Source organism: Aedes aegypti, chromosome 3 (assembly GCF_002204515.2).
Source record: "Aedes aegypti strain LVP_AGWG chromosome 3, AaegL5.0 Primary Assembly, whole genome shotgun sequence".
In the NCBI taxonomy this organism is placed as follows: Eukaryota; Metazoa; Arthropoda; class Insecta; order Diptera; family Culicidae; genus Aedes; species Aedes aegypti.
The window spans coordinates 247,078,203-247,105,168 of record NC_035109.1 but is presented as its reverse complement, the minus strand read 5'-3'; the positions used below and the strand labels follow the sequence as shown (position 1 = coordinate 247,105,168).

Genomic DNA, 26,966 nt, shown 5'->3' with positions numbered 1-26,966 from the left:
ATAACAGTTTACGAAAAAAGTCGTTTACTCATACAAATTGCATCACATCCGCACTAAATGGTGGATGAAATCGTTTGATCGATGAGTTTCCTCGCATAAAACGCTATTTTATGAGTTCATATATGCATTTCGTTTCGTTCCGCATACTCATAGAAACTAAATCGGATCAATCCATAGCAGCTGTCAAATTTTTTTGTTATCATAAATTAAGTCACATAAGAGTACAAATTAGTTCGCAATAAAATCGACACACTCGCATTGCATGCTATTTTTCATCATATAATATATATACACGTATATCGCTTCCACTTTTGTACGTATAAGGCCTTTTCACGACATCTTATATGTAAAACTTTGCAAATATAAGCATCGCATAGCGTAAAAGGTGGTTTCATTATACGTACATTCTGGTTGTCTGGGGAACCATCTAATATGTACCATTCTTTATTTAATTGGCGGTTCTTTCGAGTTTGACCGTCCTCTGCATTTTTGCCAACATGTATATGGCCGAGAATGACGTAATACCTCCCTCTTTTGATTGCTTATCGTTCTTTCTCGTTCACTACCCGAGCAAAGTCCAACATCAAAGAGAAAGCAAATCAAAAACATATCTTGTTTTCAGCATCAATTTGATATCACAATTAGATATCAATTTGTCATTGAAATGTTCAATATCATATTGTTTTCGTTCTGATATTATTTTAAAATTTTTGTTAATGTTTTTTTATATAACTATAAATTCATTCATGCTACATGTATAAACACTTTAAACACTCTAAGAATATAAAAATAAAGCATTCATTTTGCCGCAGACTCGTTTCAATATCAATCGAAAATATGTATATCTCATTGAGTTCTCAATTTGCTTTCCATGATAGCAAAGACAGTTTTCAATTTGATTTCATGGGAACAATTTCCTGCTCTCAGTTTTGATATTTTAACCGATAAAACGACCAAAATGAAAACAAACTGAGTTTTCAAAATTCGCGACATCACAACGTCAAAATTAGTTTTCAATATGATCTCAAGCTTTGCTCTCGTATCCAGCCACTGAAGACAATTATAGCACCTATTTAAACAGCACCACTTTTCGGGGAAACCGATCATTCGGGAAAAAGGGTCATTAGAGGAACTGGCATTCGGAAAACGAAATTCAGGGAAAAGTAGTTGATCGGTTTTCGTTTTATTATGCCGCAATAATTTTTGGCGTCCTATCTTCTATTGGTTTAATCATGAATTTTGCCTTCTTCTAAAAATAGGCTGTTCTTCATGTTCATACTGTTTTAAATTTTATTATTTAGTAAGGCTAAATGTTAACCATTTTTATATGTTGCTGTTTTATCAATTCTTGCAAGACGTGCTGTTATAATGACAATTATTTTAGAACCTGCCAATATTCATCACATTCATTTTTGCAAACACAGTCCTTTCGAGATATGCTGGAAAAAATATTGTCTCAATCACAAATTTTCGCTTCTTTCGATAATAGACGGTGTTTTTGATGTACACTTCCAAAATTAAAATTTTTATTGAATCGTTGAAATCGTTGGAAAATCTCTGAGCGAACACCACGCTTGTTGAGAACCTACTAATTTTTTTGCTATGGGCTCGGTGGTGTTGATCTCGGTAAAAGCTTCAAAATGCCGATATTAATTCTAAGTCAACCATTAGGCCAAACGGCCATTATGCCAAATGGCCATAATGCAAAACGACTATTATTCCAAACGAATTTATGCCAAACGGCCTTATACCAAACAACTTTTTGCAAACGGGGTACAATCACACAATATTGTTTCTTAGATTTGGCCCGCGATTCAAAAAGGTTGGGCAGGTCTGGTATACACTGCAAATATAATATTCAATGGTTCCTAATTGAGTAGCCATGCTTACATGATTCACCCCTTACATAGTTTTCTGTTACTGATGAACCAGTTGAAAGCCTCAAAATTTTGTACCGTTGCTTCACGCGTAATTTTGCTACGTTTACGTAGAATCCAGCAATCCGACTATCTTAACCTCTCTACTAGCAACATCACTTTTTTTACAACAACAACAATATTCATATCACGACATTTTTTTTTTGTTTTTCAATATTTGTGCACTATTTTTCCACAAGCTCTCAAAAAACTCTTATACTTTTAGGATCTGTGTCGATTCAGAACATTGGTCGTCTAGATCCGGAGATATTCCGAAATTCTCTGGAGGACCGTCACCTTGCAATAATTCACTTTAATATCTTAGGGTACAATTTTTTTTCTCGTGTTCAGTTATTAACTTTTCCAAACAATACTTTGAAGACAGTCTATTATGAAAGAATGGAGCATTTTGGTGCAACTAGTTTAGAAATATGAGCGTTTATATTTGTGATAACACACTGGTCGTAGAAGGAGGTTGAAAACTTTCAAAAGCATCATATTGTAATTTTAAGATTTCTCGGCGACTACTCAACCGGAATGTATGATTTTTTCTTTTCTTATTATCTTACATTGTTTAGCCCATGCACATATTGTTTTTTTTTTATTTATTGACCAAAAACAAAATGGCGGCCAAAGCATTGTTATACGGCGATCGTTGGCCCTCCAAGGAACATCGGAACATCTTCAAAACCAAATAATCGAGCGAGCTTATCTTTTTTTATCTGAACCGGTCTAATATGCAGTGTTTGCTGTCATTCAATGTCCATGACGTCACCGATTGTGTTCTGCGCGCAACCTAATAGAGTAAAGTGGGGCAAAAGTTCGAGTGGGGCAAGAGTTTCTTTTTAAGATTTCTAGCTCGAATCAAATTAAAACATAGAAATGTCATGGTGGTTCAAATGCTATTCAAGTAAGAGACTTTCACTCCAAATATCATAAAAATCGATTGAGATTTGCAAACGTTATGGCTATTTGTTGTTTTTCGACGTAAATATTGTAATATTTGGTCAAACTTTCGATGCATGGAACCAAATGAAGATACAATATTTTTCAATATTTTATGTAAGGGCCTTTCTAGGCCTTTCATAAGGATGCTTTGACGTGTATTAGTTTTTCCATAAATAGTTGGAATCAATTTTTGGCCCATAGCGGGGCAAAAGTTCGAATCTGCGGGGCAAAATTTCGACCCATGTATAAACCCACGGAAATTTTTTCAAATTTCCTGAAATCTACATATTATCTTCAAATTTAGCAAAATTTGCCTGATCTTGCGAAAAATGTCACAAAAATTTTACATTTTCACTTAGTTTTGCGAAAACTGCTATTTTTTAGGTGTATTACAATTAACCCTGATTTGGGCATTTTTTGATGAAAATTTAGTGTGTATTTTTCGGCAAACATAAGTTTACGGCTGGTATAAAGTATGCCTGGCATAAACGTATTGATATTTTGTGTTTTAGCCAACGAACTTTTGCCCCACACTAGATTTAAGACAATCAATTTTGAAACTGTTACAACTAAAAATGGGTAAATATTTTGACCCAAGTTTATTCAGCAACATTATAGCCAATATGTTGAAGGTTCACTGTATGGTATTTGTTTTGTTTTAACTGCTATTGTTTTTCTGGAAACTTTGATTATACCACTAAGGTCGAACTTTTGCCCCACCTTACTCTACGGGTTACAGCCATGATCAATATCGAAGCAGATTCAAAAATATAAGAGTTTTTTGAGAATTTGTAAAAAATGGTGCACTAATGTTGAGAGACAACAATGTTTTAGCGATTTGATTATTTTTTTATGCTTAAAAATGTAAGCTGCTGATAGAGGGCTTAATCATATTGTACTTCCGGTTCATGCGTAATCTGCATGGCCTGTTTCCGAAGGTTGTGTTTTTTATTGAATTCGTTAATTTTAGAGATAAAGGCTATTTGGCATAATTATTTAAAATTGTCGAACTATCTATACATAGCCTATTCGATGTCTGGCAACACGAAACTTCTCGATTTTGGCTACATTCTCCATGCCAAAACTGCACAGTTCTCTTTAGTTTCAGTAACATTAAATTTTTGGACGTGTTGCTGACGGACAACGCAACAGATTCAACCTTCTCCTTTATGTGACAAAATGCGAACCAATTCATGAACTGGATCAGTGGCGCGGGAAGTGGGTAGGACAGGTAGGACATGTACTACCCACGAAAACACCTGGGTAGGACAGTCAAAGGATTGTCCTACCCACGATTCAATAAAACAAAAACACTAGATCAGCAGAAACTGGATCAACGTCGGACTTATTCTTGTGGAGGATGGAAACATGATAAGGTTTTTCATTGTATTCTCATGCCTAGTAAAGAATGGTATGTTTGTAAATGATCCCAAAAGTTCTGGCTCGTGAGAAGAATGATTGGAAATATCTATAATGAAAATCCTGTGAAACTAACTGTAGTAATTGCTTTAAGCAACTTCTTCAACCTTTAGAAAAATAAGTTCTTTATTGTTTCAGAATTACCGTAGAAATATCTAGAAGTAACTCTTAGTTAATTCTGCAAACATTATTTGATCAAATTCCTACTGATATTTAGTGGCATCATCAATAAAAATATTAAGAGCAGAATAAAACGATTTTTTCGAAAGATTTGTTTTGCAGAATTGTTCAAGAAATTGCAGCAAAATATTTGGTAGAGTTTCTGCGCGACAAAACATTTTCAAACATCTTCAGTTTCTCATTAAAACTTTTACGATTGGCTACGGTGCAAATAAAAAAAAACTACACAAATCCACTGAATGTTTGCTGTTCATCCATTTGTTATCTAGAATTAAATGAGAAAATTAGAACAACCTCACTGGTAGTAAAGGCAAGCAGTTTGGTCTATGTTTGTCAAATTTGTTCAATCAAATTGATTTGAAAGGGATATACATGTGAAGGATATTCATATTTTTTAATATGAATAATCAAAAAAGTGGATCCACTGTATGATCCTAAAGGCAGGACTGGTATTAAATTTGTTTTCATACAATTAATCTCTATTTTTATTCAAGTCTCTAAAACGTCTCTACTTATAAAGTAATGTCTTTAGTGTATTTGTTTTAACCAAAATTGTCTCTGAAGTCCCTCTTTTTCTGCTTGCATTGAATTCTGATGCAAAATTGTATAAGTTCCAAAGAAACTTTCATAGACTACAAAGAAATTAATATGCTTTTTAAGCTGCTGGAATTAACATAGTGATTTTATTTAGAATTCTTTCAGCGTCTTCCGCAGGGTTCTCCTCATATTTTTTTCCAGAGATATCTTTACTATTTCTCCTAGAAATTCTTTTAACGATTTTCAAAAGATGCTTAGTAGAATTCCTCCAAAATTTGCTCCAAAAATCCTTGAGAACGTCAAAGCTACCCGGTACCTTCAGTTATTTCCTTAGGTATAACTTTGATTTTTTTCCAAAACTATCCTAGAAATTCCTCCAGATATTTTGTCACTAATCCTTCTACCAAAATCTCCACTTGTTACTCTATAAGATATTCCAAAGATTTCTACAGAATTTCCTCCGAGGAAATCCAAAAAGGATTATTTCAGAGTATCTGGTATAGCCTGACGGTTCTTTTTTCAAGAAATCCTGGAAGAATTTTCCCACCTACTTCAAGAATTCATCCACGTATCTTCCCTGAAATCCTAAATTACTTGAAATGTTCTTCGAACAAATATATTTTGTTTTTTCTTCTATGATATATTCCAGCTTTTTATACAAGTATTACTCCTACAGTTATACCAAATATTTCTTAAATGTTTATTTAGGTTTTCACACAAGTTTATACTACAGCAATTTCTACAATAATTCCTCTGATAATACCACAAATGTCTTTAGAGTTTCTGTCCAATGTTGTTCCAGAAATTCTTTCAGAAAACCCTGCGGAAAACTAGCTTGAGATTCGGTTGATTTTTTTTCGATTGTCTTAGCAAATTATCTAGAAAACCTTCTAAAATTGCTTCAAGAGTCCCGGAGTTATTTCAGAGGTTCTTGTTCATTAGGGATGACTTCAAAACTCACCCAAGTTTTATAATAGGTTACTCCAGGATTTTTTTAGAAATACCTCTCGGATTTATTTTTCAGAAAAATTTCCTTGGTATTTCCCTGGAGACATTCATGCAAAAACAAACTTTCAAGTCTTACCTAAGAAAATTTAGAAAATTTGTATGAATTTCTGTAGTAATCATAGAAGGAATATTTGGAGCAATTGCTTAAAATATCTTAAGAGAAATCCTTAGTTGATTTTTTTACGTAGATCCTGAGAGACAATTTTAAAGGAAATACCTATAATTTGTTGGAGAAGTTATTGATTGAAATTTAGAAGACGTTTTGACCGGGAATCTTGGAGGATGTCCCAGGGAAATCTTGGAAAGTAATAACATTTGGGTAAAATTTGTCCAAGAATTTTTGAAGGAATTCAGATGATTTCTGAAATACTTTTAGAGAAATTTTATTTCTGTTCCAAAATCCAGGTTGAAGTCTTAAAGTATCCCCTTTCGGAAAAAAAAATAAAAAAACACATCCAGTAATACTTGTCGTAATATCACAAGCAATTCGCTAAAAGAAAGTCTTAGATATTTGAGAAATGCCCGCTCTGATGCTACGAATATTTAAACTATTATCTCCTGGCTCCTATTAAATTTCAATTTGTTTTCTTGATTCCTATTTGGTCTCTTTTCGGCCTCTTTCTGGTTCCTTCTAAGTCTCGTTTTTGCAAGTGATCTTCAATTTCCTTTTTTAAGGCACTCAGTCGCTACCAGCCCGACAAAAAGCTTTCTTAGTCCTTCTTCTTCTTGGCATGACAATCACGGGTTAGAAGTATAGAGGTGTCAGAAACAAAAACCTTGTTTCGTGTTAACCTACTTTGCAGTTTTTCAGCAATTTTTCATTCTATAAAAAATGTTCTTCTTCTTCTTTCTGGCATTACGTCCCCACTGGGACAGAGCCTGCTTCTCAGCTTAGTGTTCTTATGAGCACTTCCACAGTTATTAACTGAGAGCTTACTATGCCAATGACCATTTTTGCATGTGTATATCGTGTGGCAGGTACGAAGATACTCTATGCCCTGGGAAGTCGAGAAAATTTCCAACCCGAAAAGATCCTCGACCGGTGGGATTCGAACCCACGACCCTCAGCTAGGTCATGCTGAATAGCTGCGCGTTTACCGCTACGGCTATCTGGGCCCCATAAAAAATGTATGGGAGCCAAAAACAAACCAGTCTTCCAAGAATTTAGTTATTCTATTTGGTTGACTGGAAAACTCATCTGAAAATATCGTTATAATGCTTGAAAACAGTAGAATTACCTCAACTCAACTCAAAACGACCAAAATATCACTTACACCGCTTTGCATTTGAGCGCCCAAAATATAGTAACTTTCAATTTCCATCCCAGGTTTAAGATTTTTCTTAGCTTAACTGTGCACCAAAAAATGCTTGCCGTTGTCCTACCCATGGTTTCGAACGTGGACGCGCCTCTGAACTGGATAATACTTTTTTGTCGAATAGGCATTTTCAATAACAAAGTTATCAGTATTTCGATACTTAACATTTTGAAATATTCAGCTTAAATATCAAACAACACAAACCTTCTTATTGATCTGCATCGAAACATATAAAAGTACCAAATTTTCAATGCCCACTAGCATCTGCTAGTGGCAGAATATCGTATTCTCTACAGCATATTGATATAACGTACAACTTACCGAAAACAACAGCCTCATATCAAAACTATATAGGCCAATATTTGAATTTTAGATCTTCGATGCTTACTAGTGATGTGCTAGAACATCGATCTATCCAAGCACGCAACACATAGTCCTAAAACTAACAAAGAACTTTGTCGAAAACACCGACTTTCTAGCTGTTGAGCATCGTGAGATATGTGAGTTTGAAATATTTGTAGTTCACAAGCACCTACTAGTTGTAGAATGCTGAACTAAGCAAACATGTAGTGTATAGCCATTACACCAATTAGCTACTCGAGGAAGACATCAACATTCCAAATCGTCAGAATTTAACACCATCTTCAGATCTAGTAACAGAACGTTATAATCACTAAGGGGTATTAGCAAACAATATGTTTTGAGATGGCGCTATTATGCGGTGAAATTCCTAACTAATCAATGTGTAATATGGTAGCCCTTTCCTTGCTGCAAATAATCATTGAAGAAAGTATGGTTTTATAAAGATTTTATATGAAAGCGACCAGAGTTTCAAAAAACCGCTATTTTTACACCTTTTGCACAAAAAAAATCTTCACGATTAGCCATCACCCTCTTAAATTTTGAGTAAAATTAAATTAAATTTTCTTTCCAAAACTACAGAAACATCGAAAATCCGTTAAAATTTGGGGTCAATATGACCTTAAGGTACAGACAACGTATTTTTTTCTTCGCACAGACAGGAGCTTCTCAATCAGCTTTGAGAGCAACTTTACAGTTATTAGGTGAAAGCTTTCATTGCCCAAGTAGTTAATAGTACTTTAAGTCTAGGAAATATGCATAACAAAAAGATCCTGAACCAACCCAGACACCTTCAAGATAGTTTGTGGAAGTTGCCAGCAAAACAGATAAAATATTTTGGAAAACCTGTTTTCAATAATTAAATAACAAATCTAGATCAACATTTTAAAACATCGTATGTCGCAAATGTACGTAAAATCGGGGACGGACCTGGTGTAGTGGTTAGAACACACGCCTCTCACGCCGAGGACCTGGGATCGAATCCCATCCCCGAGATAGTCACTAAAAATTTCAGTGACGACTTCCTTCGGAAGGGAAGTAAAGCCGTTGGTCCCGAGATGAACTAGCCTAGAGAAATAGAAATAAAAAAATGTACGCAAAGTGCGATTCGTGAATTTCATCCAGGGCTATTCATTGAACTCATCATTACGATTTATTTGCAAAAAAAGCTGTTGGCTTTTTAACGAACATTAATAATAAATAGTGTTCTAACAAAAGCAGCAATATTCTGATAAAAAAAAACATTGAATAGCAACTACATTGAAAAAAGTCAGTCTGAGAATGCTCATTTATATGTGCGAGTAAAGCTAGAAGTGCGTCATGACTCAATGAACATTCCGTTCAAAGTAATATCTATATGACAGATTGTCGAACATTGCTAATATCTTTTTATCTTCCGAGAAGAACCAAGAAAGAAGGCTGATAATCTCGTAAATAAAGATAACAATAATAATAATCTCTTTATGATATAGAAAATCCTCCCAGTAAACACACCATCGTAAATGATGAGATATAAGAGTACAAATGTGGAGGCGATATACGCACATCTTGCATGCAGCCTTATGGCGCATGTACGTATATCGCCTCCACATTTGTACTCTTATGCGCTATCTTATACGATTTTGTGTTTACTGGGCTCTTATTACAAAATAAAGATATATAAAGACTGAAGGAGGACCCTCTTAAAAAGCCCTAGAATCAAATAGATTTTGATTTCAATTTTAGCTACACTCTTATTACTCATGGTTTGTGGTGTGTGCTATAATTTAGGAACTAAACGATACCCACAATACGTGACACGCAAGACAAGACATAACACTCATCGTTTTTACAATCGTCATAAACGTTTAAAATTTTATCTTTTATCGATCAGTTTTGGGTCAAACTCAAACAATCAATTCTAACTCACGCGAGAGTATACAAGCTACTAAGTTATGAAGACATTGAGATACAGAACACAACATTTTCACTTTCTTAATATATTTTCAATACCGTCGATGGGGGTGACAATGGGTCTGGGGGGTGAGATTGGGTCAAAACGGAAAAATATGATTTATGAAATATTTCAGCTAATAACGGTGATATTACTAAAATTAATAATTCATATGTTAGGGAACATACTATTACACATAATTAATTCCAATATACATTTTTAGAAATAGTAGTTTTTGTTTACTATATCAATAAACTTGTATATTGAAATTAGATAAAATTTACAACATTAAATTTCTCCTGTGCAAAGTATCACGCATGTACTTTAACCTCTACCGTTATATTAGTAGAAGGTTTAAAGTCTTTTCATTACACTTCACACGTATTTTCCGGAATGTATTTGATTTTACAACAAAAATTTTATTTTTTTCGGTACGGTGTCTAAAACATCAAAAATGGGGGTGAGATTGGGTCAAGCAAGAACGACAGTATATGAAATTGCAAATCCACTTTTTTGACATTTTACGGTGCCGGTAGTTCTCTTTTTCATTAAGATGTGTTTATTCTTTCTAAATACAGCATCTCTGAAACATCAAACTAGTCTACTTGAGGATTCCGTACATTGAATAACAATGCAACGCATTTTGACAACTTCTCAATCCAGCAACTGTGTTTCGTGCGCAGCAACATCGTAAACTTTTATCAAATGGATTGTTTTTTTTTTTATTATTTTAATTATTTATCAGTGTTTTCATATTAAAGAAACATCTCATGGAAGTACAAATGAGTTGGAACACTGAAATATCGTGATTATGACATCAACATCTGCCTGAAATGTATTGATCGTGGAATGTCGCTCCGAAATTGAAATTGAAATAATCACTGTTTCAGTACACCTTTGGGGAAACTGAATAGGCTTCATGGCAATGGGGATGGACTTTGAAGACAATTCGAGGGGAAAAAATAGAAAATGTACGTAAACTTGACGATGAATGTTGTGTTTACATATTTTTTCTCATAGCTCTTCAATATTTTGGTATAATCGTTCTTTTAAGTGGGTTTATCATACTTGTGAAACATCTTAGATATCTTTTCATCTTGTTTGCATCGTCTTTCATCAATATTCTTCAGCTGTGAATGGTTTTGCAACCATATTATCAAAAACAAGTTATTTCAATTACAGTGACCCAATGTCACCCCCTCTATGGGGTGAGATTGGGTCATTTTTCATTCACTTGTGGTGCCGCTGTGAATAAATATTTTTCTTTAATGTTTTGAACAGTTGTTAATGTACCATCAAAGTACATACATACCAAATTTGAAGTTTATTGGAGCTAAATTGTGATAGTAATTCAATAAATAATTCGTACACATCCCTTTTTGACCCATTGTCACCCCCAACGACGGTATGTGATACATCAATCAAAATAAAGGCCTTCATGTGCCTTGCAGTTGCCTGAAATTTTATGACGTCTGCTGGCATTCTTCATATAAATTTCACCGTTCTTGTTATATGCCCGTATACAATACTTTTCCAAATCACCAATAACACCTTATAAATAACGAAATTATTACTTCGTATTCTTTAGCAGCTTAATGCTGATTTCCGGGATAAATTAAGCACATAAATCAACATACAAGTTTGAAACTGGCAACTATAAGTTGATGAACAATGCATTTATAACTATCAATATTTCAACAACCAAACGTTCAGCGTCATTTTAGAAAAAAAACGAAAATGGATTTAACGACCTCATATTAAGTAATTAGCGGTATGTTGGTGATTGAGACAAAAACTTGTTCCGCTTTGTATCCTGAGTTTTTGTCTGCAACGTATTTATCCACTTGTTGCATTGTTTTAGTTTTAGAGGTTTCCTTTTACGTACTCAAACCCTCTGAGCAGAATGTCAATAAAGAGAATCATTTGTATTTTTTTTTTTTAGTAAATAATTGTAAATTAAAATAATTTTAGTAAATCTTTGCAAATAAATGAAGATAACTTGGCGTGTTCCAAGAAACTGCCCACTTTTATCTGACTTGACCCAGTTACCGACCGGATAGCTCTGGTCATAAAAACATTCACATGTTCCTCCAGCCTCTTCTTGATTTTTGATATGTGTACAAGTATACCGACAAAAAATATCAAAATACGTAAAGAATTTGTTTTGCGGAGAAAGTTATAGTTGTGTTCCTTCCACTGTTGACAATTGAAAGGTTTCCAATCATACTCCCAATATTTTCCAAATTTTCCAATCATTCTCCCAATATTTGCAAATATATTTCCGATTATATTTTGACCCGTTCTCACTTCTAGATACATCGTCTCTGCCAATGATGGTCGTAAACTACTGCTTACCAGATGAAACGGTAACCTTTGACTAAGTGTAGAGTCATATCGTCTTGTACTCATCAATGAATGTACATAGGTTCGTGTTAAGCTTTGTGAGTCATGTTTCTTCGCTAACACATCAGATAGTTTAGAATCATGTCAGCCTCAGCCTTATACTTTATGATTCACGAAGTGACCATTACATTCCATCAGAGCAATTAAATGTTCATTGCCACTGCTCTACAATTTCTTCGCCTGACATAGCAAAGGATCTTTGATATGCAAATTTCTCATTTGCCTACGACGGTCAGGAATGGTACTCTATGTAGCTATACATACATCATGCGATTTGTCTCCCATTCAACCCTAGAATGGCTTGTAAAGAAACTCCAAAAACGTCATCACCATCTCTGAACGCTGTGTAGGCAAAACATCCGAAAAACCCTCTCGCGTTATGCTTAGCAGCTTTCAATCTCCCTCTCCCAGGTCTCGCATAAATAAGTTCGCTCTGTGTGAGTGTCTTTTATGCTAGCCCAAGCATGTCTCTTAATTTACCACGAAAACTAACTGACCTTGAACTTTGTGGATGCTGCGTATGTATCCGTCACCACCACAACACTACCACACTCAAACGCAGGATTCACGCGTTTGGCAAGGATATCTCTCCGGCTCTTTCACTGTCACTGGGCCACAGAGATCCCCGTTGACCTGTATTCCCTTTCGTATGTATTATCGGGAACGGGATATCTTCCTGGTACACGTGTCGATGGAAAATTATCCTCTTTGCAATTTCGAAAGGTCTCACTGATCGATGAACTTCGCTGGCTTCAGCCAATCCACGAGACGATCAGGCGTAAAACAGAAAAATATGCGTGAATCGTGTTTTGATCCGGTTTTGATTCCCTCGGCGTGACTGGAGAGCACTGTTATTCCGTTTCACTCAGACTGTGTAAACATATTTTACACCGAACACTCGTTTCTATTTATTTTTCTGCACTTGCTATACTCCTTCCATCGATCAATATGCACTAAACTAGTTTACTTGCGGCAACACTTGTTTTCTATCTCTTCTTTTCTCTATCGTTTTGCAAAATACGGTTTCAACAAGAATTCGATTATCACATTCGATAAAAGAAAAATAATTTCTCTTCGTTCAGAAAACAGAAACAATCACTTACAGCAACACAGCGCTTCACGTTATCTCCACAACTCGATGGTGATGAAATATTTTCAACACAACTATTAAACTCCAAAAGTAATCACGCGAAATGAAAATTAGAAACTTTTTTATTGTCGTTCCAGGTCAGTCGAAGATACTGATTTACAGCACAATTTATCTCTCACTCGCGTATCGCTGATCGGCGATGAACAAAGACTTCGCAGTCACAGGTCGACAATATCACTTCATCTGGAAGCAATCACGACAATTAATAATGCACACTCTCCCGTTACCCGGAGCAAGATATTGAAACATTAAACCGCAGTTGGAAAATCTATTACGTTTCTCCGTGGTTTGACCCCCTGCCAACTAAAATGGACCACGCTCCAGGAAGGCAACAACCAGCCCACAGAGTTCACCAACTCCCCGCACTCCACGCTCGACTACAGCTCTACGCGAAATTGCATTCGCCGACGAAGGAGGTCTGCTCTCAAATGTGTCACACACGCATCACTGCTTCTGCCTTCGCGGTTGCATTCTACACCCTGGTAGATGAGTGTGGTCCTCTGTCCTCCCGTCACTTTATGCTACGATTTCCCGAAATAGGCGAGTAGGAGGAGGGAAGATACGACCGAAACTATACCAGTTGACGACAATAACAAGACAAGAACAACTACTACGGAGGATATGTAAGTTGCAACAACGAAAACGCGACGCCCCACGGATTCGAAAGAGTACGAGACCATACGGATATACACACGTTGCGTTCCACCCGACAGTCGAACACGAATTGAGAAAGGTCCCAGAGAAACGATACTGGCTGGACGGGCAAGAGCGAGCTGATCGGTTTGCATGAACAGCTTGGCCAAGAATAGTGCGCATTCGAAATGTGCGGTAGCTAGTTTGGGTTGAGAAGAGAGTGTTTATCACAATAGTTTTCGATTCCCTCGTTAGAATATTTTGGTAATGTTTTGGAGAAGATGCTCGAATGCTATATCCTTCGTAAGGTGGGTGCCGAATTCTTTGATTTGCTTTTTTGCGATTTTGACGGTTTCTGACACACCGTGTATGACATTTGACAGAATCAATTCGTCAGAATATTTTTTGCCACAAAACCATTCTGCATAATGTACCACTCGCCCCAAGGTTTTTTTTTTTTTGAATAAAGTATAAATTATTATATGCAATCCATTAAATGACAAATTTATGGAAATTTAAGGCTACTGAATTTTCTGATACTTGTCATTTGGGTATCTTGATTATACTCATATTGTTTGTACTTATAGCGTGAAACATTGTAGGGACAATTTAATTAACAAGATTACTTCACCAAGTAAATTGAACTACAAACACTGCACAGCTACAGCGAAAAATGAATTGAAATTTAGCGTCACTTCTGCAGTACATCATCGTGTCGTGAATGTTGCGCCAAATAACATTTAAAATATTGTTAAGTTATGAACAACGTGATTCATCGAGATGTATGCTATTAAGTCTTCTTTGTTATAAGCTTACACAAACAATTTCGTACAATTATCACAACTTAGAAGATGTGTGGCGAAAGCTTACTATTTTTTTGTATAGCTGACCTGAGAAAATATAGATCTGAGACATTTGGCGTACATTTTTGCGAAATATCGCCAAAAGACTAGAAAAAACAGCATTTTGTTGAAAGAATAGAAAATTATGTTTGAAATATGATCAGTTTCGGACATATAATCATTTTAACAGTATAAGTCTAATGACTCAGCCCTACGTTTTTTCGGTCATAAATTTATATACATTATTCAGTCCATGAAAAGCACATTAAGCTTCTTTATTCTTTAAAATAATTTGAACCGTGTATTATTTTTTATAGGTCTTTTTGAACCGTGCGACAAGCTACCAAAAAACTCTTCAATTTTCAATATTTGCTCTGATCGTTAATTTCAGCCATCTGGTACTAGAAACATTTAAAAATCCTTTTGAGAATTGCCACGTGGCCATGATCCACGGTGGTAACCTCTGATACTGAACTTTTTCTCATTTTCAGGCATTTACTATAAAGAACCTGTTGGTTGTGAAGATTTATGTTTTTGGAATCACTCAGACCATTATTGGAGTTTACAAATTATATTAGCGTCATGACCGACTTACTTTCAATATAGCTTATTTATGTGGGGACAGGCCGGACTAGCCATTTCCCGGTTTTTGCATTTTTTATATCTCTTGAATGCTATCTTTACTATCTGCATCTGTCTCTAAAGCTCTAAAGAACAGCTTTATATTCAAAGCAGGGAAAATCATCAATAGAATATTGAAAGTAATAATGCTTGTAATAGCTTATATGAAAAAGTCTCTAAAATGATCACCATACCATTGAAAATACTAATAATAATTCAATAGGAGGTCTGAAATACCATAATAATTTAAAACATTTTGTCATATAAAAACTTCTTACGAAACAATTATTTTCTACATAATTATATATCGTACGCTGAATATCAAAGCAATTTAAAGTATTTTACATGCTATCCAAATGGTCTTTCTGGGGAATGTTCTGTCAAATGGTTTTCTGATAAAAAGGTTCTGACAACGACTTTCTGGCAAATGTCATACAACCCGTTAAAAAGGATGCGCGACAGTTTTTTTTACGCTGAATTCAGCAGAGTAATTCCTTTGTAATTGGCACACTCCAGTCTGTGCCCTTTCTGGTAGATTGGACGTATGAAGCCATCCAACCAGCCAGTGGGCAGGGCATTCCTTCGTCCTCCCATACCTTCAGAAGTACTCGGTGTATCGGTAAAGCTGCTCACTTCCGTGCTTGAGAAGCTCGACCGGGATCTCCTCCTTTCCAGCAGCTTTACATTTCTTCAGCTCTCTGATAGCCTTTTTAATTTATCCTATCGTCAGTAGGTCCACAGCTTTGTCGCCATTATCGACGTTCATCCTGTTTCTCGCTAAATTTCTATTTTCGCAGTTCAACAAATGCTGAAAGTGTTTCTTCCACCTGGCAGCCACAGGCTGTGGCCCACATCCGATTTTTTGGTCCGCAAATTCCTTTTCCAATCATTGCATACGGTACGGTATTGTGCTGCGTACCATTGACCGTTAAATAAACTCTCCGCATATCGTTCCTGTTTACGCAATCCTGCCTGTGCTTTAGCTCTCACACTATCTTCATGTTACATTTTTTTCTGCGGTGGATTCGCTCGTCTTCGGTTCTTGCTGTCTTGTATTGCTGCTCTGAGTACCGACCACGAGCATGCTGCTTCTGGCGACATTCTCCATGCCTGTCTCTCTCTGACACTCAGAAGGTCCACAAAACTTGGAATTTCTGTGGGTCAGGAAGTTTGAGAAGATTAAGCAGAAATAAGCTCAAAATAGATTTTTCAGTTTGTGCGAAAATAACACACACGCTGTGTTGACCCAGAAGAGCTCGATTTTGTGTAACGTTTTAATAAGAGTGAATTTGACTTTGACTAACTTCAATCACAACTTATAATGTAGCGTTAGAATGTGGATGCTCCAACTCGTGGAAAATTTTCAAAAAAATATTTTTGAGAAGATAATTTCATAAGCTTTAATCGCTGAAATTTTAGAAATGTAGGTACCGTAAAATGGGGAGTTAAGGAATGAAAAAAAAAATCAACTCGAATTTCTAGCAACTTCCAGTATGTCAATAATTGAACAAAGGACGTAGGGTTGTGTATATCAAAAGCCAAATACAATTATGAGGATCGTATGACAGGTTTCTGAGATAATCATGAAAATGTGTGATTTTTGACGGAAATGCAAAATGGGGTGCTAAGGAATTTGAGTTTCGTAAATTGAACCATATTTTGCCAACAACAACAAAAAAATCTTTTTGATGCAATGATTCAATTTTATAAGATATGTTCAACCTTACTCAGATTATACATCAATATTATTGAACTTGGAACTCCTGCAAACGCGAACCGTTTTATTTTAACTGCTAAATCTTTCATAGTTATTAATCATATTTGTAAACTATCAATACATCGTAAAATTGTCTTGAAATGATTTTAATACTTAAATGCAACAGGATCATAACCTTTACATTTGCAATTTACGAATCCTATAAGCTATGCAGAGCAACTGTATAAATAATCTATAATATAAGGATAATTTCAACAAGCTTTTAGTTTTAATAGAGGAAATTATCAATTTGCCCTGTAAATAAAACACTATACTAAACAAAATATTTGCATGCAACACCCAGTGGAATGGTAAAAAAATACTGAAGAAGAAAAATGTTCCAGTATAGAGCGGAAATCTAACGTTCATTTTATAACACAATGCGTTTAGTGCCCGACGAGGTTGCGAAGTTTCTCAAAAAGGGCTCAGTAATGACAGAGTCTATGTACAGAGAGTTGCGCGAAGAGGCTTCTTTGAATAATTGTTCTAATCGTCTTTGAAAATAGCCCCTATTTTTGCTGGTCTGCTCGCTAGGTAGACAGATGGTTTGACAGTTTGATAGGTAGTTATGGTTTCACTCTTCGCGCAACTCTTCATTTATAGGCTATGAGAAATGACAAAATATTCTTATTATTAACCACTTCATAGGATTACCACCAAAAGGATTAATAGTTCCAAAACCATTTCCAAATAAAAGAATCATTCAAACTTTCACAACATTTTACCAGTGCAATCGAACAAGTTTTGTTAATAGTATCAAGAAAAATCTAATATTTACTTTAAAACGTTGTTATCAAGATCTTCCTACCAGTTTTGCCGATTTTCGAGATTAGACATTTTTGTGATATTCAGTAACAAAACAATTGACCTCTAAACTTTTACAATGCAGTTTTACTTCACGGAACAAGTCAAAAGTATATTGGAATATACTACGGCATAAATCGAATGAGTTTTATAACTTGGAAGAAGTAGAAAAGATAATCCCCTAACACCCCAGTTGTTTTCAAAAAGAGACTTTTTCCATGAGAAATATTATAAGTCGAAATCTAGATAAAATTTTCAAAAGTTTTTGTCTGCGTTATGATCTCAATAAAATTTACTTATGTTCTAAGTTACTCACATATTTTTCTCAATATTGTTTTATAGTTTTGAAGTTAAATGTATTTTGCCTGTAAAATTCGAATAAAAATGTTTAGAATTGTTTTCAATATCTAGACTCCATAATACTTTATTTTAATAGACATCCCCTATCACATAATGCAGCTCACAATCCTCCGAACAAATCGAGCATTTCAGATGACTGGTATTTCGACTTTCGACGTTTTTGTGATTTGTCTAACTTGATGGAAAAGTTCAATCCCTTAAGACCCCACGAGTCCTTAACACCCCATTTTACGGAATTTTTTTTTCGTTTTTGAGTTATGGCCAATTTTGTAAAAAATGTGCAAATGTGCCATTTTGAGCCTTTTCTTTGAAAAATCATAACTCAAGAAAGAAGCATAGAAGAAACAAAGTTTTTTTTTATGAAAATGAAAGCAAATATTCTCAGAAATAAATAAAATAACTGGAAACAGTTTTCTACAAAATTTTCCACCGTTGAGAAAATTCGTAAAGAAAAGCCGGAAAAACTATGTTCCAATTAGTGGAAAACTTTCAAAAATATTTTTTTGAGAAGGTAATTTCATAAGCTTTAACGCTGAAATTTTTGAAATGTACTTTTTTTGTTTTTGAGTTATGGCCAATTTTGTGGAAAATTCTTTGAAAACCCATATTTCAATCGAAGCATCGGAAAAACAAAGATTTTTTATCAAAAAAATTGTAAATTTTCTATAACATCTGAAAAAAAGATATGGGATTGGTTTTAATGAAGTATAAGTCGGAATGGATGATATTTTTCATGAAAAATTACACCGCTAAGAAAAACTGAAAAAAACTGTTTCTGCCTCAATTTTTCATTACACTGAAAAGGGATTCTTTCTTTTCTATGGAACAAATAAGATTATTATTATTTTTTTAATTTTATTTATTCAATTATTCTGTATATAACTTACATTTTCATCTTAATACTATCTATTTTTTCAACCGGGAAGATTGTCTTTGGTTGCTAACACCAGAAGATTTTCGTTTCTTTGTATTATTAAGAACAAAGCATGCTGTATTATCTTGGTTTTCATGTGCATCTGATAATTCACTAGCAAAAATGCTTCGTTCGTCTTTTGGTATAAATGAATGATATTTTTTTGTTCCAGGAATTGGAACAATGTTAGAAAATCTTTCCTGAAGAAATTTTTCAGCTCTCATTTTCAGTTGCATAGATAAATTCCCAATCTTTTTTAAATTGGTCTTTCACCTTTTGCGACACAGCCCAGTCGAAAAATTGTTTGGCGTTATTAAATTCTGCTGACTTTCTAATACTAGCATCTCTAGCCATTCGCTTAATGTTGCCACCGATACCATTACAAGGACCTTTTCCATGTGAGGTTGGGAAACAGTGCCATTTTGCTTTAATTTTAAAATCATTTTCATGGTTGTATACATTTTTGAAATTTAAGAAAGGCCTGAAATTTCTTTACGGATTTTCTCAACGGTGGAAAATTGTGTGGAAAACTTTTTCCATTTAGTTGTTTTTTTTTTTTAATCCTGAGAAAATTTGCTTTCATTTTCATAAAAAAAAACTTTGTTTCTACGATGCTTCGTTCTTGAGTTATGATTTTTCAAAGTAAGTAGTGTCAGAGGAAAACAAAAAAAATCCATCTGAGTTTTCCGGGAAAATAAGCGACCCTGAATTTTTCTCAATTTTTTTTTATTCACATATTGATGAGCCCTGCCTGTGGAAAAAGTTTCATGAAAATCTGAGACCCTTCGGCCCACTTTGTACGGAAATAAAAAATCCCCAGCTGTATACAGGGAATGTACAATATTTGTATGGCACAAATCTCCGAACCGGTGAGAATCGTGCATTTCGAGCCGGCCTTCTGATGCAATATTTGTATAAAACCTCTTATTTATTGTTTTAAGCTGCGAATTTAGTGCTGAGTCTAGTTTTGGGTCCACTTTGATTTATTTTCATGTCTCACTTTAAATTCAATTATGAAGTAAGTCACACAAACGCACTATTCGGGGGAAAACAGTACGCTTATGTGTTGTTCAGTGGGTATGGCGATTGTGGGATGCACAACAGCTGTGTTGACTCAATCCAGCAGACAACAGGCAAACGGCGACGAGAGAGATGATCACCAGCACCTTATGTAGTGCAAATGTACATTTAGATGGAACATTTTTTACGCTTAGTGCTATGGTTAAGACACAGACAAGCTGATGATTGCTCTCGCTATTTCTCGCAAAGTTTTCCTCTCTTAGAGCGAGCGAGCAGCCAGCAAAGTGCCGGTTTCCTATGCTTTTGTTATGCTGCGTGGTGAAACCACTACGAAGATTACCGATGTGAGGTGTGTTGGTGGTATGATTCATGCTCGTATGTAGCACTATAAATTATCTAGTGAAGTTTGAACAATGTAGCGACTTCTGTGGTGCAATAGTAACACCGATTGTTCATGCTTTAGTACATACATCCTTAAAGTTCATGCCTATGCTCATCAATTGAGCTATATTTGTTCAACGAGTGATTAATTGAAGAATTATCTGACTAATGGCAACCTTATTCATGATAACAGCAGTTCTCGCGGAACATTACTAAAGGACCTATGTACAAATGAGAGATTCTCTCCTCTCTCGTTCTCTTTCGATTATAACAGTGGAATACTAAAGATTTTGGGAAGTTTTCCACTATAGATCGAAAGTCAATTTCCTTGACTAGCGTTTCATACATAAAACGCAACAGAAGAGGCTAATGTGACTCAGTTATTAATGAAAGAGAAAGTAAACAAAGAGAGCCTCTCAATGTTAGATAGGTCCTTTAGTAATGTTCCGCGAGAGTTCAATCCTTTGTAAACTAAGTATGTACAAAGCTGTACATATATTGAGCTTTGTTGTAGAAACCAGTACGCTATTGGGCGTAGCTATGTTTTCCATCAGGGCTTAATCGACTTGAAAACTTGTCATTTTGAAACAACCACATCTTCAATTTTGAATTTTATACCAATCTATATTTATGTAAATATCACAAAGTAGTGTATATTGAAAAACAGGTATAATCTCAATCAAACTTAAAATATTCCTTTAAGCCAACCTTTACGTTTATCTTTACTTTGCATGTCAAGTAAAACTTGAGTTTGCTTCATATTCAACTCTTTATAATACTCCTCATGTATAACGTGAAGCCGTGTAATATCTGCAACTCGTTGACATCCTGCCAGAGCCATCGTGGTGTCTAGCTCATCCCTCAGGATATCCAATACTTGCTCAACGCCTTGCTGGCCATTAACGGCAAGACCCCATAGCGCTGGTCGACCAATCATTACCATGTTAGCTCCAAGACCCAGGGCTTTAAATACATCCTTTCCATTTCGCACACCTCCGTCGACAATTATAGTCGTTTGGTCTCCCACAGCAGCAACAATTTCAGGCAGGACTTCAATCTAAAGAGAATTTGACACATTTATAAGTAGGTTTTCTTTTCTAAAATGTTGATTATTTACCGTAGCTGGAGCTGAATCCAGCTGACGACCACCATGGTTGGACACCCATATGCCACTCACTCCTTTACTAACTGCTATTTCAGCATCTTCTTTAGTAAGAATACCCTTAACAAGTACTGGTAGTTCGGAAATTTTAATCAACCACCTTATGTCGTCCCACACCAGAGATGGATCCAGCTGTTGTTCTCCGTACTGACTGAGTCCTGATCCGTCCTTCCCTTGTATTATGGCTTGCTCTCCTTCCAGATTAGCAGCCCTAAAGTTGAAATTACATACGTGTATCAATCCTTCCAGTAACTTACATAACTAACAAACCCACTTTAATCCAGGAGGTAGAGAAAAGCGATTTCGAATGTCCGCTCGTCGTTTTCCAAACAATGGACTATCAACGGTCACCACGATAGCTTTGAATCCTGCCTTCTTTGCTCGTTGAACGATTCGTTCGGTCAACTTACGCTCCTTATAGATATACAGCTGAAACCACTTTGGAGACTTCGGAACAGCATCTGCCACTTCCTCGATAGAACTATTGGATAATGTACTCAATGTGAACAACAGTTTACGATTAGCTGCGGCTCGTGCATTTGCGACTTCCCCCTCTGGATGAGCCATTTTCTGAAAAGCGGTTGGAGATATACCGATAGGCATGGCGTATTCTTCACCAAACAGCTTCACTTTCATATCACGATTGGATACATTCTGCAACATTCTCGGTCGAATGCGCAACCTTTCATAGCTAGAGCGATTTAACTGGCGCGTCTGCTCATCATCTGCTCCGCTTTGGTAGTAGTCAAAAGCTTCTTGCGGAATGCTAGCTGCAGCACGATCTTCAAAATCTTCAATGGAAACCAGCCCGGACATGATGGAGCGCCGTAGGAACTAGAACTAAACCAACTGTTTGGGTAATGAGGCTTTTTATTGCATTGCAAGCATAGATCAAGTCAGCCGAAGGCGTTGGAGCATCACGGTTGAATGATTTTCAATTGATTATGGTTTGTTCTTATCTGATGGTAATAAAATGGTAAAGGTACCTGTGTGACCTCAGATTATATTGCTGTGTCCATTTTAAATGTAAATATCAAATGCGGGAACACCAAAAGCGAAGTAAAATTTTTCTTGCGACGCGTAATATGCACTTCAACAGATAAGTAATCGTCTATCTCGATGCGTGGAAAATTTCCTGCAAGATATCATCAAGAAAAGCACTTTTTCTTTGATTGCAGTACGTAGTTGAAACGAAATGTGATTTCAAATTAAGTGAGCTCCAATTTCTTGACCATTTGGTCGGTGTTCAGACAGACCGGACCAGATGATATTTTGGCGTTCTAAAAATACGTTGAGGACTCCATCAATTTTTATTTTTCTGATGCTGTTTTGATACCGATGTATCTTCGAATAGATGAGTTACATTATTACAGCGAATGATGCCAATATTTCGACACATTTATTTTTCATATCTACCCTTTGACGTCCAGCAACCTATTTTAAGGACAATGATATGCGCAAATAATTTGAAAATGACTTAAAATATAGTGAAATTATATTTGGAGAACTTGTTCATGATATCTTCCATTCAGTGGTAATTATATTTTGGAAGTCACTTACCAGGCGGTGCCACTGTATGATCAAATGTGTCTTACATCTGCACATCCAACAGCCAGAAAATGTCGGAAATCCTACTTTTACAATGCATATCTTTGTAGTTGCAATGAAACCGAGCATCATGCAAGATCAACGCTCATATTAATTTATTCTTAATGTACAAGCGTCTGCCCAAAATTACTTAGTAATAGATACTTTCAAGCATTCTGAAAAATACATTCAACAATAAAACACAATTCAAAGTGAAAGTTTATGTAGAAGTGCAGTGAAGTCGTTTAAGAAGAAATAGAGTTTTTTTTTTATTACATTCAAAATTTATTTACCGTCAGACGTGGATACTTTTGAATCTGGTGCCTACTTCGAACACTCGCGTTTTAGATTTATTTGCAGCATAAATATTAATCTGAGCTATTCTGTGTCTTCAGTACTTTAATTACTCAATATATGCTCTACAACCAGGTATGAACATTTTTCGGAACAACATCAGCAATAACAAGATAAACAAGAAAATATATCAAAAAAATTTTCGAAAGGAGCAAACATTTGCTATGTAAACTTTGTGTGGATTTTCACATATCGTGCAAAGTTGTTGGGAGCATCACAAAACTAGCGAATAGTCATGTTTCAAAGCTACTTTCGATAATTTAATGTTGAAAATTGTTGTTTTATAAAAAAAATTAATCGAAGGTTTTAATTTACCGACCCTTTTTTAGTTTAGGTGTCGGTTAATGTTTTCTAAAATACAAATCAAATTGAACTAAGGATTTTGAAAAGTGAATAACCATAGAACATGTATATTTCAACACGTATAAACAGTATACTCACAACATAAACTTAAAAAAAATCGGTTTTATTTAACATGAATCTGCAGTACAAAGTAATTGCACACTTAATCTGCTACTACTGTAACGCTATCTCAAAACTATTGAGAACCAAAAAGCATAATTTGAATTGTTTACGATCTTGCAAAACATTATTCTTATACATTATGGATTGCACTTTTAATAAAAAACTCATTAATTATAGCAGTACTTGGTAGTTACATCATTCATATGTATGTAGCAATTACTAATTAAGTGCTTCACTCGCGAAAGGAAGGGATACGCGTTTCGGACGACAACTTCGGATATCGAAAAACTTCAGATACGGAGATCGAATTCAAATAATATATTGAGGTAACAACGTGACCGAACGATAGCTCTCACTTTCAGATACTGCCTCTGTTCTCCTAGGCATCTTCTCGCGGGGTGATGTTGATGGCTGCGATGGTAGATCATATAGGGATGCTCAAGATAGTCCTACAAATCGGCCATCCTGACCACCATCCGACCCGGATGGTGTAATCTGATCGGCAGCATCCCCTCTGGTTTGCTCTTCATCGTAGATGTAGATCTCATCGTCTTCATCGTCGCCTGGTACAAACCGCTTCATGAATTCCGCACATGTTGACGTTCGCTTAGGTCCTTCCTCATTTCCCACCTTTTCAACGTCGTATCTGTCATTCCTTTTCTTCTTAACTACACGATATGGTCCAAGAAATTTCCGAGCAATTTTCAAATGGGTGCCACATTGAGTACGACTTATCGCAACTAAATCACCAACCTCATAATCTTCTGCATCTTTTCTATTATGATCAAACTGTTTTTTTCATTTTTCTTTGTGAATCCTCTATACTGGCCCTTGCCATCTTCCTGATTTCCTCCCTAGATTCTTCAAAAATTCTTATCCATTCCTGCTCAATTATTTCTGCTAGTCTTATATCTTCTGGAGCTTTCATTTTAGTACCGAACAATAATTCAAAAGGGGTTCGAGCTATGCTTCTTTGGAGAGTATTATTTAAAAATCGTTGAAGGTTTCCAACATAACGATACCAGTTTTCCGGATTTTCAACTGAAAGCTTAGCTAGAGCGGGTACAATGACTCCATGAATTCTCTCAACTTGGCCGTTGCCACGTGGTACTCCGGTTGTAATTTGTAAATGTTCAATACCTTCAGTTTCACAATAATCTTGAAAAGCAGTTGACGTAAAAGCAGCTCCTCTATCGGAAATTATTCTCTTTGGATTACCAAACACACATCGTTGGATTTCTAACTTTTTTAATACTTCATCAGCTGTTGTAGATTTAACAGGGTATAACCAAACAAATTTACTGAAAGCGTCTATTACAGTGAAAATATATCTATAATGTTTTTTCGATGCTGTCAGTGGTCCTAAGTGATCAATATGATATGTAGATAATGGTACTTCATCTTTAGGAATAGGGTAAAGATATCCTTCTTTTTTCCCAACTTTGCGACCAGCCAATATGCAAGCAACACAACTTTTAACAAATTTGTCTAGTTTGAACGGTAAATTCTCGATCCAGTACTCCCTTGTTAAGAGTTCACTCATTTTTTTCACTCCAAAATGACCTTGTTCATGAATATTTCTTATAACTGAATGTTGCATTGAACTAGGAATAACTAAAAGTTTTCCACCATTAACATACTTGTATAATACTCCATGATCTACTAAATAGTCGTAAAATGGTTCTGTTTTTAAAACTTTCATTATTGCCGATAATCTTTCATCTTTCTGTTGACATACTTTGATTTGTTCTATTATATTATTTTGTAATAGCAATACTACAGGATTTCTACTAAGTGCATCTACGTGTTTCATACGCGAACCAGGGCGATGGTCTAATGTGTATTCGTATTCTTCGAGTAGTAATGCCCATCCAGCGATTCTTGGCGATATATCTTTCTTCACCATCGTCATCTTGAAAGCCGCACAATCTGTTACAATAGTAAACGAGATTCCTAGCAAATACACCCTAAACTTTTTCAATGCTGAAATCACTGCTAACACTTCTAATTCATAACTCGGATAGTTCGCTTCAGCAGGTGATGTTTTTCTGCTGTAAAAATAAACTGGGTGAAACGCATTTTCTCCGGCAAATTTCTGTAACAAAATTGCTCCATATCCAATTCTACTCGCATCCGTATGAAGCTCAGTAACAGCATTCGGGCTGTATAGCCTTAGTGTTGGTCTATCGCACAATTCTATTTTCAATATCTCCATAGCATTACGTTGTTCTGGTCCAAAGCTAAATATAACGTCCTTACGCAACAAATCAGTCAATGGCTTAGCAATTACCGAGTAGCCTTCAATAAATTTTCTAAAATATCCCGTCAATCCCAAAAATTGTTGTACTTCTTTATGGCTTTTAGGTTCAGGGAATTTCGATACTGCTTCAGTTTTTTCGGTCATTGGACGAATGTTTCCATTTTCTATTTCATATCCTAAATGTTGTATTCTTCGCCTTAAAAACTGACATTTTTTCCATTTGATTTTTAATCCATGATCTTGTGCTACTTTTAACACCATCGCTAATCTTTCCAATGCCTCTTCTTCATTTTCAGCTGGTATCAGTATATCATCAATGTAAATTACTACAATCTTCTTATCGATTAGTTCTCGAAAAATATCATTAACAAATCGTTGAAAAACTGTTGGTGAGGTACATAATCCAAAAGGTGTTTTTAAAAACTCATATTGTCCTGCAGGAGTAACAAATGACGTGTACTTTATGCTATCTTCTTCAACCGGTACATGAAAAAAACCATTCTCTAAATCTAATGTTGAAAATACTCGTGCTGAATGCAAATCATCAATTATGTCCTCAATTAAAGGAATCGGAAAATGATCTCGCACAATAATTTTGTTCAATCTACGATAATCAACACATAGTCGTCTTGTTCCAT

The 26,966-nt window shown here is 35.5% G+C and overlaps 2 protein-coding genes across 7 annotated transcripts in view; both read right to left on the bottom strand.

Annotated features, from left to right (window-relative positions):
• LOC5565208 (serine-rich adhesin for platelets) overlaps nucleotides 1-13,902 on the bottom strand; it is a 306,053-nt gene extending 292,151 nt beyond the window's left edge. For 4 of the 6 annotated variants that reach the window (XM_021849621.1, XM_021849625.1, XM_021849626.1 and 1 more), the window contains exon 1: nucleotides 12,518-13,902. The gene's annotated coding sequence lies outside the window, so the exon portion shown is untranslated. The remainder of the gene's footprint in view (nucleotides 1-12,517) is intronic. The other 2 variants (XM_021849623.1, XM_021849624.1) reach the window with 2 other exon arrangements.
• Nucleotides 13,903-21,180: 7,278 nt separating this feature from the next.
• On the bottom strand, nucleotides 21,181-22,542 carry LOC5565206 (peroxisomal (S)-2-hydroxy-acid oxidase GLO2). The gene is made up of 3 exons (XM_001649515.2): nucleotides 21,937-22,542; nucleotides 21,618-21,873; nucleotides 21,181-21,557 (listed from the first exon to the last, which is right to left on the bottom strand). The coding sequence occupies exons 1-3, from the start codon at nucleotides 22,476-22,478 to the stop codon at nucleotides 21,186-21,188; spliced, it is 1,170 nt and encodes a 389-aa protein (XP_001649565.2). The 5' UTR covers nucleotides 22,479-22,542; the 3' UTR covers nucleotides 21,181-21,185.
• Between the last annotated feature and the right edge of the window lie 4,424 nt (nucleotides 22,543-26,966).